The sequence below is a fragment of the Ictalurus punctatus genome, chromosome 2 (genome assembly GCF_001660625.3).
Source record: "Ictalurus punctatus breed USDA103 chromosome 2, Coco_2.0, whole genome shotgun sequence".
Classification (NCBI taxonomy): domain Eukaryota; kingdom Metazoa; phylum Chordata; class Actinopteri; order Siluriformes; family Ictaluridae; genus Ictalurus; species Ictalurus punctatus.
Window position 1 is genome coordinate 28,865,428 of NC_030417.2, and position 13,196 is coordinate 28,878,623.

Genomic DNA, 13,196 nt, shown 5'->3' on the forward strand with positions numbered 1-13,196 from the left:
GTGTTTCATGCTAGGAGAAAATCATTTCTCTTTTCCATGGCCACGGATCCATTTTGAATAAGTGAAATTGGCCCCAGATCAGCAGAGAAAGTGGTAGGCCAGAGTGAGCCAAGTTACCTGCTGAAGGTCAGATAATCAGGCCATGTGTTTCACATCTGGAGGAGTCAGGGGAGGCTGCAAGCTGGCAGTGATTTCCATGCTACTCATCGATCATTTGTTCTAGGGCTCGTTTGACTGATCTGTGAGTGAGCCACATAAAACCCTCCCTACGGTTTCAAGGTCAGAGCAGAGAAAATTGTGTGCTACAAAACAAACTTTCAGCACTGTTGTATACACTCACTGGCCACTTTATGATGAATAGTTGACAGTGGCCTGTAACCCATGGCCTGTAATAGTTGACCGTAACCCTGTGCCCACTTCAGATTCCCTTTCTTGGCTGACAGGAATGGAACCCGATATGGTCTTCTACTGTTGTAGCCCATCTACCTCAGGGTTCAGCTTGTGAAATGCTTTTCTGCTCACCATGATTGTAAAGAGTGGTTATTTGAGTTACCAAATACATTTCCTGTCAACTTCCAAAGACATTTCCTGTCTTCTCTAACCTCACTCATTAAGAAGGAAGAACTGCTATTCTGTGGGTGTTTTTTTTGTGTGTGTCTGTTTGTGCATCATTTTGTGTAAACTGTACAGACCACGGTGTGTGGAAATTCCAGGAGATCACCAGTTTCTGAAATACTCAAACCAGCCTGCCTGGCCTCAACATCCATGCTAGTTTCTGGTATCACCCTTTTTTTTTTTTCTTTTTTTTTATACCCCATTCTGATGTTTGATGAGAACAATAACTGAAGCTTTTGACCTGTATCTGCATGATTGTACGCATTCCACACTGCCACATGAATGACTGATTATATAATTGTATGAAAGTCCAGGTGTACAGGTGTTCCTAATACAGTGGTTGGATAGTGTATATTCCCATTTTAACTGGCATACAATTACGCTGGTATTTGAAATATAGCTCATTTTTTCTTACATTCATACAGTCCTCAGTCCCTTGCCTGTAGCCCTGTATTTGTTAATGCACAATCTTAGGAAGAGAATCAAATAAGTAAGGGCTTTGGGTGCAGAAATCACTTTCTTTCCGGCAGCCAATGAGAGTGCAGTCCAATGATCTCATTCCTGCTCTGGTTGCAGCATGCTCTCCAGAGACAGTGTCTCTGTAAACATGCTTTCATAGACATTTTTATCCTGAGAGAATGCTAAAGAGACAGAAAGTGAGATTAAAAAGACATAGTATAGATATATAAATCCAGTTTAATGGATTAGGAAATGTAAGAGCAATTTTGGTTTGTGGATTCCGTCGAGTCCAGCTGCTCAACTCACCTGTAGCACATGGTCTTAAACACAGCGTGAATGACACCTTTGCTACTGCAAAGGGAATATTTCAAAGCACATCAACAGAAGAGGTCTGTTGAGATTTTGACATCTCTGCATCATCACCATGACAAAAGCAGTGTCCTCTCCCTTTCCCTCCCTCTCCTTCTTTCCCTCAGTCAGAGGACGAAAATGTGACAGTGGAACAAATCTGTACTGGAGCAGCACACACTGGTCCCTCAACACCTCATCATTAGTGAAGAAGATTGAAGAGGGCCAGCATGTGCACACCCATACTCAATGTTCCTATAGGTGTATTACAGAGAGCATACTGACCTATAGCAATGAAAGGATTTTCAGTATGAGCATATTGTGGATAAGTTCCTGGGGTGAACACAAGACAATCTTTATGATTACAGTTCTCAGGTACAAATCAATTGTACTCAATTAAGTTTATCCATTAGAACAAGGGTGAGATTTGTGCAGAAGTGTAAATATTCATAGTATCCATGTGGGACTATCCACAACAGCAGAAGATGATACACAGGTGCAGAAAGCACCAAGCAAAAGTATTACGGTCTGACATGGAAATTACTTCATCTCAAATAAGAAAGCACAGTAGCAGGTTGTGAAGCTTCCCCAGTCCATCTCTGGGACACATTTTCCTGACACTCAGGACATCTATTCCAAGCAATGTATAAAGGAGGCTGCCAACATCATGAAGAGTCCCTGTCGTCCTTCCAATGGACAGTCCTCCATATGAAAGAAGGCTATGGTACTTCCAGGCCAAGTCTACCAAATTTATGAAGTTACCCTATATATTCTATCCATTTCACTCAAGGATTTCTGTCATTTCTACAATAGAATACAGTTTTTAGCATGTGGCAATGCAGGAGCCTGTGAAAATCTGGACAAAATATGTACAGTATCAATATAAAACACTACTCGGACAGGTACATGGGTGTTGTGCATGCAGGCCGGAGTTTGTCCAATGCATAGGCATGTCACAGTTAAGCACAATAATAACCTTAAGTCAAAATCAAATTCTCTTGCTTGATATCAAGACAAACAAGGAGCAGTAATAAGTCCAGTGCCACCATCTGACAGTTTATAGTAACTACAGTATGTTGTGCTAAAGTACATATTGGACAATATTAAATATTCGAGGGCAATATTAAATATATAGATATGACAGAAATGAAGGGACCACAAATTTTTTTATTTATTTCATATTATTTATTGCATAATATAGTGTATCCTTTATTGTCTGTATATATTTTTGGACTTTGCACTGTTGACCAACAGTTATCTTATTTTGTCTGTTAATTTGTTAAATGTAGCACTGTAATTCTGGGGAACTATATTTTCAATTCTAACATTGCATCTGTATGTGATAAGAGGAATGACACTAAAAACCATTTTGGACTGATTTGATTGTGGGAACTCTGAGATATTGTGGGCAATATGAGATATTGATCTGATCAATTAGTCCCTATCCATGTTTAAAGGCTTAACATGGAAGTTTGTTTACATAACTTCCTGTAAACTTATTTTATTTGTTAATGTCTTGAGAAAGAAAGAATATTTTTTTCCATGATATATAGGTATGTGATGTCAGGTAAAATACCATGTGGGAATTAGACAAACTCTTACTCCAGCTACCATCTTTACCCCAAAAACCGACACTGAAGTGGGTCCTTGCAACACCATCCTTACCAGTCCTGGCTAACAAAGTGACGTTAACAGGTTTTTCTCAACATATCCTCAAATGCTATAGGGTGATATCAGATCCAGTATTTTTCCCGAAGTCCTCAGAAAGTTCCAAGTATGTTTTCCTGCTATTATACAGAAGACAGTACTGTATGTCATACCAGAACAGGCACAAATGCCCTATATGGCCAAAAGTTTGACACCTGACCATGTTGTTCTTTCCCAAATTGTTGCCACAAAGGTGGAAGCCCACAATTGCATTGGATATCTTTGTATGCTGTAGCATTATAACTTCCTTTCGCTGGAATGAAGGGGTCAAGTCCAAACCTGTTCCAGCATGGCAGTGCCCCTGTGAACAAAGTGAGGTCCATGAAGATATGGTTTGCAAAGGTAGAATAGTGTATAAAGTGTATGTACATCTTTGAATGTTCTCTCAGTGTCATAATTCTCATTTCAAAACATTCATAGGACCTGTCTGAAACCAAAACCAGAAATCTGCTAACATTGTGAGGATGCCCCTTTTTGGAGTTTTCAAAAAAGATAAATGAGAAAAGTGGCACAGCAGCATTCAAGGGTACACAACACACAACCCTGTCTCATTTTCTAGCTTGTTGCAATCACAAAATTCTGTACAAAATACATCTCTGTATCCTTTTTGGCTCATGACTTGTGTAGAAATAAAAGGAGTGTAGAAACATTCTGTTTTGCAGACATCACGGCTAATCATTATGCCCTAGGAAGACTTTTATAGCATTTAATTATAATTTAAAAAATTGTAATTTCTTGTATCAACTCTTTCTTTATTTTGTTGTGATAGATCTTTTGTTGAAACCATGTAGACAGTAGGTTTCATTGGATGAAAGATGCCTCTAAAGCTTTTATGTGAGCGCCCTTTAAAGCAGCATTCATCCTTGATCACTCTGCCTCTTTTCCAGACTTACTGCCCAATGAGGTTGAGGATATTAAAATGATTGACTTCAGCTAGAGCTGATATTTAGCCAAAAAAATAAATAAAGTGTCTAAAATAATAATAAGAAAATAATAAAACCCTGCCTTCAGCTATTTTTAGAGCGTTCCAAAAATAATCCCAAAAGAAGTGTTACTACTGTTGCCTATACTTGCACAACAAAAGAATGTTTATGTAAATCATGGTGTGCTCCCACTTTGTATTCCACATTCATCTAGGCAAACGTTTTTTGAAATGTTACAGAAGATGTTGAAATTGCAGCTAAACGTCCATGGACATATGCTGTGTTGTCATTGTGTTTTTGCATTTACATTTATGGCATTTGGCAGACGCCCTTATCCAGAGCGACTTACATTTATCTCATTTATACAACTGTGTAACTGAAGGTTAAGGGCCTTGCCCAAGGGCCCAACAGTGGTAGCTTGGTAATGCTGGGGCTTGAACTCCTGACCGTCTGATCAGTAATCCAGAGCCTTTAACCATTGAGCCACCACTGCCCACTGTTTTAAAATTCAAGCTGAGGACGTGGGCTGCAGCATATGGAAGAATTGTTTTCACACTGAAGAACCATTCTGTATTTTGTTGGTGGTGAAATAGTGACAGCTGAGGGCCGATTCATCTGGCAGTGCCAGTCTCTGTAGATTCTGCACTCAAATGATGCAATTTATACTGCAGCACACTGCACTACTCGACTGTTAAAGCTATGAGATGCCAAAGTCAACTATGTAAGATTCACAATATAAATACCAAAACATGTCAAATATTTGGGCAATATTTTCTTCTTCATACTTCTGGCATTGATAATGGCTTTCTATAACTGAGAAATAGCGGAATACATTATAACTTCAGCTATAGACATAATGCCTAACAGAAACGATATAGACTAAAAACAAAAATGCTAATAAAATCCATAGAAACCTGTTCTGTTGGATCTGCAAGTCATTGTGAAGTTCACAGCTTGCTATAGACATTTCCAGATCATAGACTAGAACTCCATAGGGATACAGAAGGTTGTTGCAATCATCATAAAGGTAAATATAGTCCCCTCCAAAAAAATATTGGAATGACATGACTATTCTTTTGTTTTTGCTATACACTGAAGACATTTGCATTTAATATCAAAAGATGAATATGAGACAATAAATGAAAAGTTCAGCTTTCATTGATATTTACATATAGATGTGGTAAACAACTTTGGTGGCAGACCACCCAATTTTTAGGTGAGCAAAAGTATAGGTACATATAGTCTTAAAGTAAATTAAACTAAATAAAATAACACTTAATATTTGGTTGCAAATCCTTTGCTTGTAAAAATGCATCAAACCACTGACATCACCAAACTGCTGCATTCTTCCTTTGTGACGCTTTTCCAGGCTTGTACTGCAGCTTCTTACAGTTGTTGCTTGTTTTTGGGGGTGGGATGGGGGTGTCTTTGTTCAGTCTCCTCTTCAGGAGGACAAATGCATGGTCAGTTGGGTTAAAGTCTGGTGATTGACTTGGCTAGTCTAAAACCTTCCACTTTTTCTCCTGATGAAGTCCTCTGTTGTGTTGGCAGTGTGTTTTGGGTCACCACCTTGTTACATGATGAAGTTCCTCCCAATTATATTGGATGCATTTCTCTGTAAATTAGCAGACAGAATGTTTCTGTAGACTTCTGAATTCATTCTGCTGCTACCATCATGAGTTACATGATCAATAAAGATTAGTGAGCCAATTCCAGAAGCAGCCATGCAAGCACAAGTAATGACACTACCTCCACCATGCTTGGTAGATGAGCTTGTAAGTTTTGGATTATGAGCAGATACTTTTTTCTCTACACTTTGGCCTTTCCAGTGTTTTGGTAGAAGTTCATCTTAGTTCCAGAAGTTTTCTGGCTCATCTCTGTATTTCTCTGTAAATTCCAATCTGGCTTTCTGATTCTTACTGTTGACGAGCCACTGCTTGTGCAATGGCTGTGATTAATTTCAGAATGACTTCAGAATGGTTTGCTTTTCTCCCATAGACAGCTCTCTATTCTTCATCTTGGTTTATCCTTTTTAACAACAAATGCAGTCTTCACAGGTGAGGAATAGACATTCAGAGCTTTTAAAAGTTTAAACAGAAACACTTGGGAAACAGAAAACACATGTTCCAATATTTTTTTTTATCAAATGTATGTGTCAAAAAACAAAAGGTGCCATGTTCTAAGCTGTTTAACATGTCTAGATGTGAATATCAGGAATGAAAGCTAAAATAATGATCGATGGTCTCATATTCGTCTTTCTATCTCAAACCGAAATGTGTATAGTGTATAGCCAAAACAAAGATTTGGCCTTACCATTTCAATACTTTTGGAGGGGATTGCATATTCCCTAGACAATGTAGTCAATTTGCTTTTTGCACAGAATGTACAGAAGGATGCCCATCTTTCTTTACAGCTCCAAGGTCTGTGAGGGACAGCTTATTCGTTTGCCTCTCTGCATTGTCAATGCTGTATTCAGCAGTGAGTTTAAAAAGGAAAACCGATAGATAGATCAACAGACAGCAGCCTTGAGAGGTTTCACATTTACGGGTTTGGCTTTTATGTGAGTTTTTGACAGTGGACTTGTTGACAGTAGACTTCTTGACTCTACTCCCACAGCATGTGTAGGCCTACAAATTAAGACACAACCTGATGCCTATATTACACTCCATAATATAAATGTACTTATGCAGAAAGCACATTCAAATAAAGCGTATACCACCACAGACTCAATTCACAATAGCACTGTCATCAAGTGATCAGTGACATGGATGGCATGTAAATAAACACATAACACATGGATTTATATGCCACTATGTCCCTACACGACAAGTGTTTTTGTCAGTGCCCTCTGTGTATGCTGACCATTCCTCATTCTCAGATATGTATTTATTTTTCTGCTTTTGAGAGACCTCTTGTGGAAGGCAATTGCAATTTAATATAGTGCAGAGTAGGGTACTAATACTGAAGCCTTGAATATCAGCATATATGATACCCCATCTGGGCTTTTTTTCTGTTTGAAACCTAGTGAGCTTTAAAATGATATTTTTGGAAGCCTTTCATTGAAAAAAAATAAATAAATAAAATACTGGAAAAATACAGTGGTTCCCAAAAGTCTACATACATAGAGGACATAAACACTTTTTAGCAAAATGCCATCCAAAATTTTTCATATTTAGTTTATATCTTTTTCTTTTTCAGATAGCCTTTAAGGATGCCTTTGACAAAGTAAGAACAAATTAAAATCGTGATGGACATGCAATTACATGCATAACACCAGAAATGTTAACATGAGTTCATCATGAATGGGAGAGATGACTCTGTGTGTGTTTACAAAGAAATGGCAATCATGTAGAGGATGTTTTGTAAATAAACTTACATTTTGCTAAAAAAGTGTTAATTTGTCCAAGATATTGAGACTTTTGGGTCACCCTGTATAGTACATAGAAAAGTGTGTATGATTGGTAAGTAAAACATTGCATTCAAACCAATAGATGAAGGGTCTTTCCAGCCTCTTACATTTGTGGAACAGCAAGAAGGAAAAATGGTTGGTCTTTCCACTTAGGAATAAGGCTTAAGACTATACTTAGAAGATGGAACACAAAATTACAAATTCCATCTATACTCCAATCTCTCTCTCTCTCTCTCTCTCTCTCTCACACACACACACACACACACACACACACACACACACACACGCACACACACACACACACACACACACATTACTTCCATTATGCTAAACATTCCTCATCATTGCAATGGTGAAACGTACATAAGTGAAATATTGAATGTGTCCAATTAAAAGAGTAATTAAGGATGGGGGAACGGTGGCTTAGTGCTTAGCATATTTGCATTGCACCTCTGGTTTTGGAGGTTCGAATCTCCACCCTGGCTGTGCGGAGTTTACATGTACTCTCTGTAATTTTGGTGTTTCCTTCAGGTTTTCTATCCAGTTGTAAGCTGATTTGCATTTCCATATTGTCCGTAATGTGTGAATGGGTGCATGATAGTGCCCTGCAATGGGTTGGCCAGGGTGTACTTTGCAGTGCCCCGAGGTCCCTGGGATAGGCTCCAGGCTCACCTGTGACCCTGTGTAGGATAAGTGGTACAGAAAATGGATGGATGGATTAAGGAGAGTTTCAATTTTGTTCTTTATTTAATGTGTGCCAGATTTTATCTCATAACATTCCCCATCCCTATGCTCAACTTAAGGGATACGTTGGGCACTACTGGTCCAACTGTTTGAATGACTAATAGCTTATAGATTTTACAACTATTTTAGTAACATAATGTTTTCATTTCTTTCGATATTGCCTGAAATAAGTACACATTTGTTTTTCTGTAGATTCATAAAGCATGTGCAGCAAAATATGTTTATCCAAATGAGTGCAGATTACAGTATAAATTGATATAGATTTATTCATATGTGACATCACTTTTTTTTAAAAATCTGTTTTATGTGGGTGCAATAATGTGTTACATACAGTATAATCAAGGTCAGACTTAGCAGTAGGCAAAGGTAGGCAACTGCACTGGGCAGCCAGAAGCCAAGGGCCCCCTAAAAATGCTAATTATAATTTAAGTATTAATGCTAAATAATCTACTACCTCTGGCAAAAATTATGGAATCACTACACTTAGAGGATGTTCACCCTGCTTTTTTTTTTTGTTGTTGCTTTTTTTAATAGCTGCATTCTGGCTTTGCAAAACATACCTCAATCAAATTAAATGAAACTGTTTTTAATTAATGGCTTTTTTCCCAAATCAAGTAGAGAGAAATTATGGAATCATTCAATATTGAGGGGAAAAAATTATTATATATATGTATATATATACACATATATACACACACACACACACACACACACACACACACACACACACACACACACACACACATATATATATATATATATATATATATATATATATATATATATATATATATATATATATATATATATATATGCATGCTGGAACTTATGACTGGTGCAGTTCTAATGAAACATAAAGATGGCTGCTTAAAGAAAACAATCAAATTTCCCCACTCATTTATGATATGGGGTTGCATGTCAGGTAAAGGACCAGGTAAAGGAGATCTCAACAGTCAATACACAGGTGTAAATTTAAATTTTGGACACACTTCTCATTACATTGATAGAAAATAGGTTTGGTGATGTGGTGATGATGAAGTAATTTTTCAGGAAGATAATTCATCTTGCCACAGAAAAAAAGCATTACAGCTTTTCTTCAGGAAAGGCAGATCAACTCAGTGACCTGGCCAGCAAACAATCCAGATCACAATCCGAAAATTTATGGTAAATTGGTCCATGACAAGGCTCAAAAATTGTGGGTTTTTTTTTTTGTTGTTGTTGTTGTTGTTGTTGTTGTTGTTGTTGTTGTTGTTGTTGATTCCATAATCTTTTCCTCTGCTTGATCTGGAAAAAATATTCCATTAATTAAAATACTATAAATAATATAATTTGTTTGAAGTAGGCTATGTTTCAAAAAGCCAGAATGTTCAGCTATTAAACAAAAATTGTTTTGTGTCATATCTGCGATTTGTTTATCTGCTACGAAGTGAAAAAGCCGGGTGAACATCCTCTAAGTGTGGCGATTCCATCATTTTTCCCAGGGGTAAGCTGAAAATATAACTACCACTACCAGGGGGCGCGGTTTCTTCACTTTCGGCTCTAACATACGCGGTACGCCGAACCCAAATCCAGCCTTGACGTCACGCGCTCTACCTAGCCTTACCTAGACTGACTCCGCCCCTTTCTCTTCACTCACACATGCACGAGTTTGACAGCACGGCGTTGAAATTGAACCCAAAACGCCCGTCTTTGTTCGTCGGTTTGGGGATTTTCTTTCTTTTTTTTCTTGTTATAGTTTTAAGTGTGATATGTGAGAAAATCGACTAGCTGCGGAACAGTCTCTAACAGAGGTTTTTTGGGTTGTCGTTTCATTACTTGGGAGTATCGACAGGTTACAAAGTTTTGTATTTTTGTTGCACGCGCGAAGTCGCGAAGGACTGAAACATGTCGCGAGACCCAGAAGAGGTGAATAAACTGACTGAAAGCACCTACAAGGTAATCGGCGGAAATCTCATTATATTCTTCTTCTTATAGCCTACTCTTACAGGTAGTAGGTCCTGTGGAGAAATATAATGGCCTGACCACTGTATCTAGTTTACCTGCTTGCCAAGCATAAGGTCGTTATCGAACTACGGGACATTAAAATGTAGAAGGGATATGAAAGAAAATATGATTCACCATCTGTTAATAGTTTGTCAGTTGAACATTTGTCGAGTATCTGCCCTTGTGTCATACTTTACTCAAGGCTATGATAAGCCGAGGCGTCAGGTGAGGCACACCTAAACGTAACAAGCAAGAATAAATAACATAAAGGTCAAAGCTCATATAAATTAATCAATTTACAGCATGAAAATCAGTTACCACATGACTATAAAATACTTGTGCATGTCTGGAAAGTCTGAAAGCATATGGAATTTTAAGATACTTGTTTCCTTGGAAAGAATATGGAAATGTAAAAAAAAATAAAATAACGATATGTTTCTCTATATAGCTGCGTTTACATGGACAACAATAATCCACTCTTAACCAGATTAAGACCATACTTTGATTAAGAAACTACCATGTAAACAGCAGTTTTTACTTAATCTAATTAAGGTCATACTCGAATTAAGCTCTAATCGAATTAAGAGAGGTGGAGTACTCCTGTTTTAGTTGCATTATGGACGTGTATTACAGACATGTAAACACCCTAATCACATTATGAACATCGTGTGAGAGTTTTCACCGCAGTTTTGCGACAGGACACGATCACATACGGCAGTGCTCAACATTTTACAGTGAACAAGAAAGTTCGGCTGCGTCCCATCCGCATACTTGCCTACTATAGGCCTGTAGTGGGAAAAAATACATGTGTCTCGGCTACTATATAGACAGTAAGTACGCGGTTTAAGACACAGCCCACGGCTTCAAGCAGTCGTCTGTTAGCACGTATAGCATGACAAATAATTAACTGCACTTAAAGCTTTCGTAAAAAAAGTTAAACAAAAACACCCAAAACTGTATACGGTACCATATCGAAGACGAACTGTATGTTGATACGTGAAATTCTGGAGGGAAGTCGGACGGCGTGGCGTGGTGATGTAATGACGCGGGCTGTTAATCTAATTATGTTCTATAACATGTAAAAACGGGAACATGACAGGAGTATTCTAAAAGCGACTCATGTAAACACCTTAATCACATTATTATCTTAATCAGAGTAAGGTCAATAATGAGATTACTGCTGTCCATGTAAACGTAGTCTATGTTTTTCCTACATTTATGGAAAGTATGGAGACATTAAATTTATAGATACTTGGTTCCAAGCCTAAAACATATGTAAATTAAGTAAACGTTTTGGAAATAAATATGGATGTTCTACTACCAAATTATTACCACTCATTATCCGAAGACTCTACATGCATCCTTTCCCAGTTTTGGAAAATCTGGAAATAAACACACTCAATAAGAATACACAACATATTTTTATTGTCAGAGTGAGGTCTCAAGATAAAAAGGTGCTGAGTTCATCCTTACACAGTTCTGGAAAGTACCTAATCCCTAGCGGCATAAAAAGTACATTTAAATTAACAAAACGAAAGTATTTAACTTAAAATTATGGATAGTCTGTTGTCAAAGCAAGACTCCTTCTTTGAATGAGTCTTCCCACAGTTCTGGTAAGTCTGGAAACAAATTTTTAATGATACTCAGTCCTAGATATGAAACGGGCTTGGAAATTAATGAAAGATTTTGGAATATGTTGTTGTCAAAATAAGGCCGTTAGATATCAGATAAATCCATTCTGGAAAGTCTGGAAACACATGGAGTTTAAATGTTTTTTATATATATATATATATATATATATATATATTAGTGTGTGTATATATATATATATATATATATATATATATATATATATATATATATATATACATATACATACATACATATACACACACATATATATATATATATATATATATATATATATATGTATATGTATATATATATATATATATATATATATATATATATATATATATATATATGTATATGTATATATGTATATGTGTGTGTATATGTATGCATATGTGTGTGTGTGTGTGTGTGTGTGTCTGTGTGTATATATGAATGAATGAACCAGACATTCTGGGAAAATGATGGCTGTTCTGCTGTTTATTGTTGTTCTTCAGATATACCCATATTTTTGGTTGTGCCCTGTACTGAAATAGATTTCCTAATACATATTCCATTTCTTTTTTTCCTTTTTGATGATCTTTGAAAATGGTTGAAAAAACCGAACAAAGAACATTTCTAATGGAACTTTACAATCTGGAAAAACAATGGATTTATTTATTTATCGCAAATGCTCTATAAGCTGCTGTCTACTCAGCATACAGACATTCAAAAGAAATGTCTTCTGTCTTATCAGCATGCAAACAAGTAGGACAGAAATATCAGCTCCTGTTTCCGTCCACCGTCGTCCTGACCTTATTGCTGGCACAGACATGTTTTCTTTGGGGGAGGTTGCAATTTTACAAGGCCTTGCTTTCCACACCCTGCCCGTGAATACGTCACGGCCATGACTGCTAGTGTTACTGCGTTTCCACGTAGAGGGCTTCATACCTGGAAGGGTGTTGACAGCAATTATAGGACCTTGTAAATGAATAATTAGTTAGAAACCATTTGTCAGTGGAATATTGAATTGCTTTTACCTTCCTTTTACTTCCATGTTGACAGAAAATAAGGTTGTCTAATAGAGTTCTTTGATATCCCATCCATATGGACATTTACAGTGGGTCACGGTTATGTTGTTTAGCTTCTCAGGTTAAACATGTGCGTTACAAAATAACCAATTATGGGTTTAAAAATGATGCAAAACGTTTTCATTAAACATGTTACATTTCAGTGGAAGCTGTGGACTCTAATGTAGATTTGGTCACATAAATGGTCGAGATGATTTGAGTTCACAAAGGTTTCTTTAGATGTTTAATAGTTCTGGTTTCCCAAAAGTGTTCTGTATTGAACTTTTTCCAATAGGGAAGCTATCTATGTTTGGGTTTGGCTCTACT

General features: G+C 37.1%; 1 protein-coding gene across 2 annotated transcripts in view; it reads left to right on the forward strand.

Moving 5' to 3' along the window:
* The first annotated feature begins 9,824 nt into the window (after positions 1-9,824).
* The window catches only part of baiap2l1b (BAR/IMD domain containing adaptor protein 2 like 1b), a 54,875-nt gene continuing 51,503 nt past the window's right edge, over positions 9,825-13,196 (forward strand). For both annotated transcript variants that reach the window (XM_017489025.3, XM_017489033.3), the window contains exon 1: positions 9,825-10,140. In XM_017489025.3, coding sequence (XP_017344514.2) covers positions 10,090-10,140 — 51 coding nt within the window. In that variant the 5' untranslated portion in view covers positions 9,825-10,089. The remainder of the gene's footprint in view (positions 10,141-13,196) is intronic.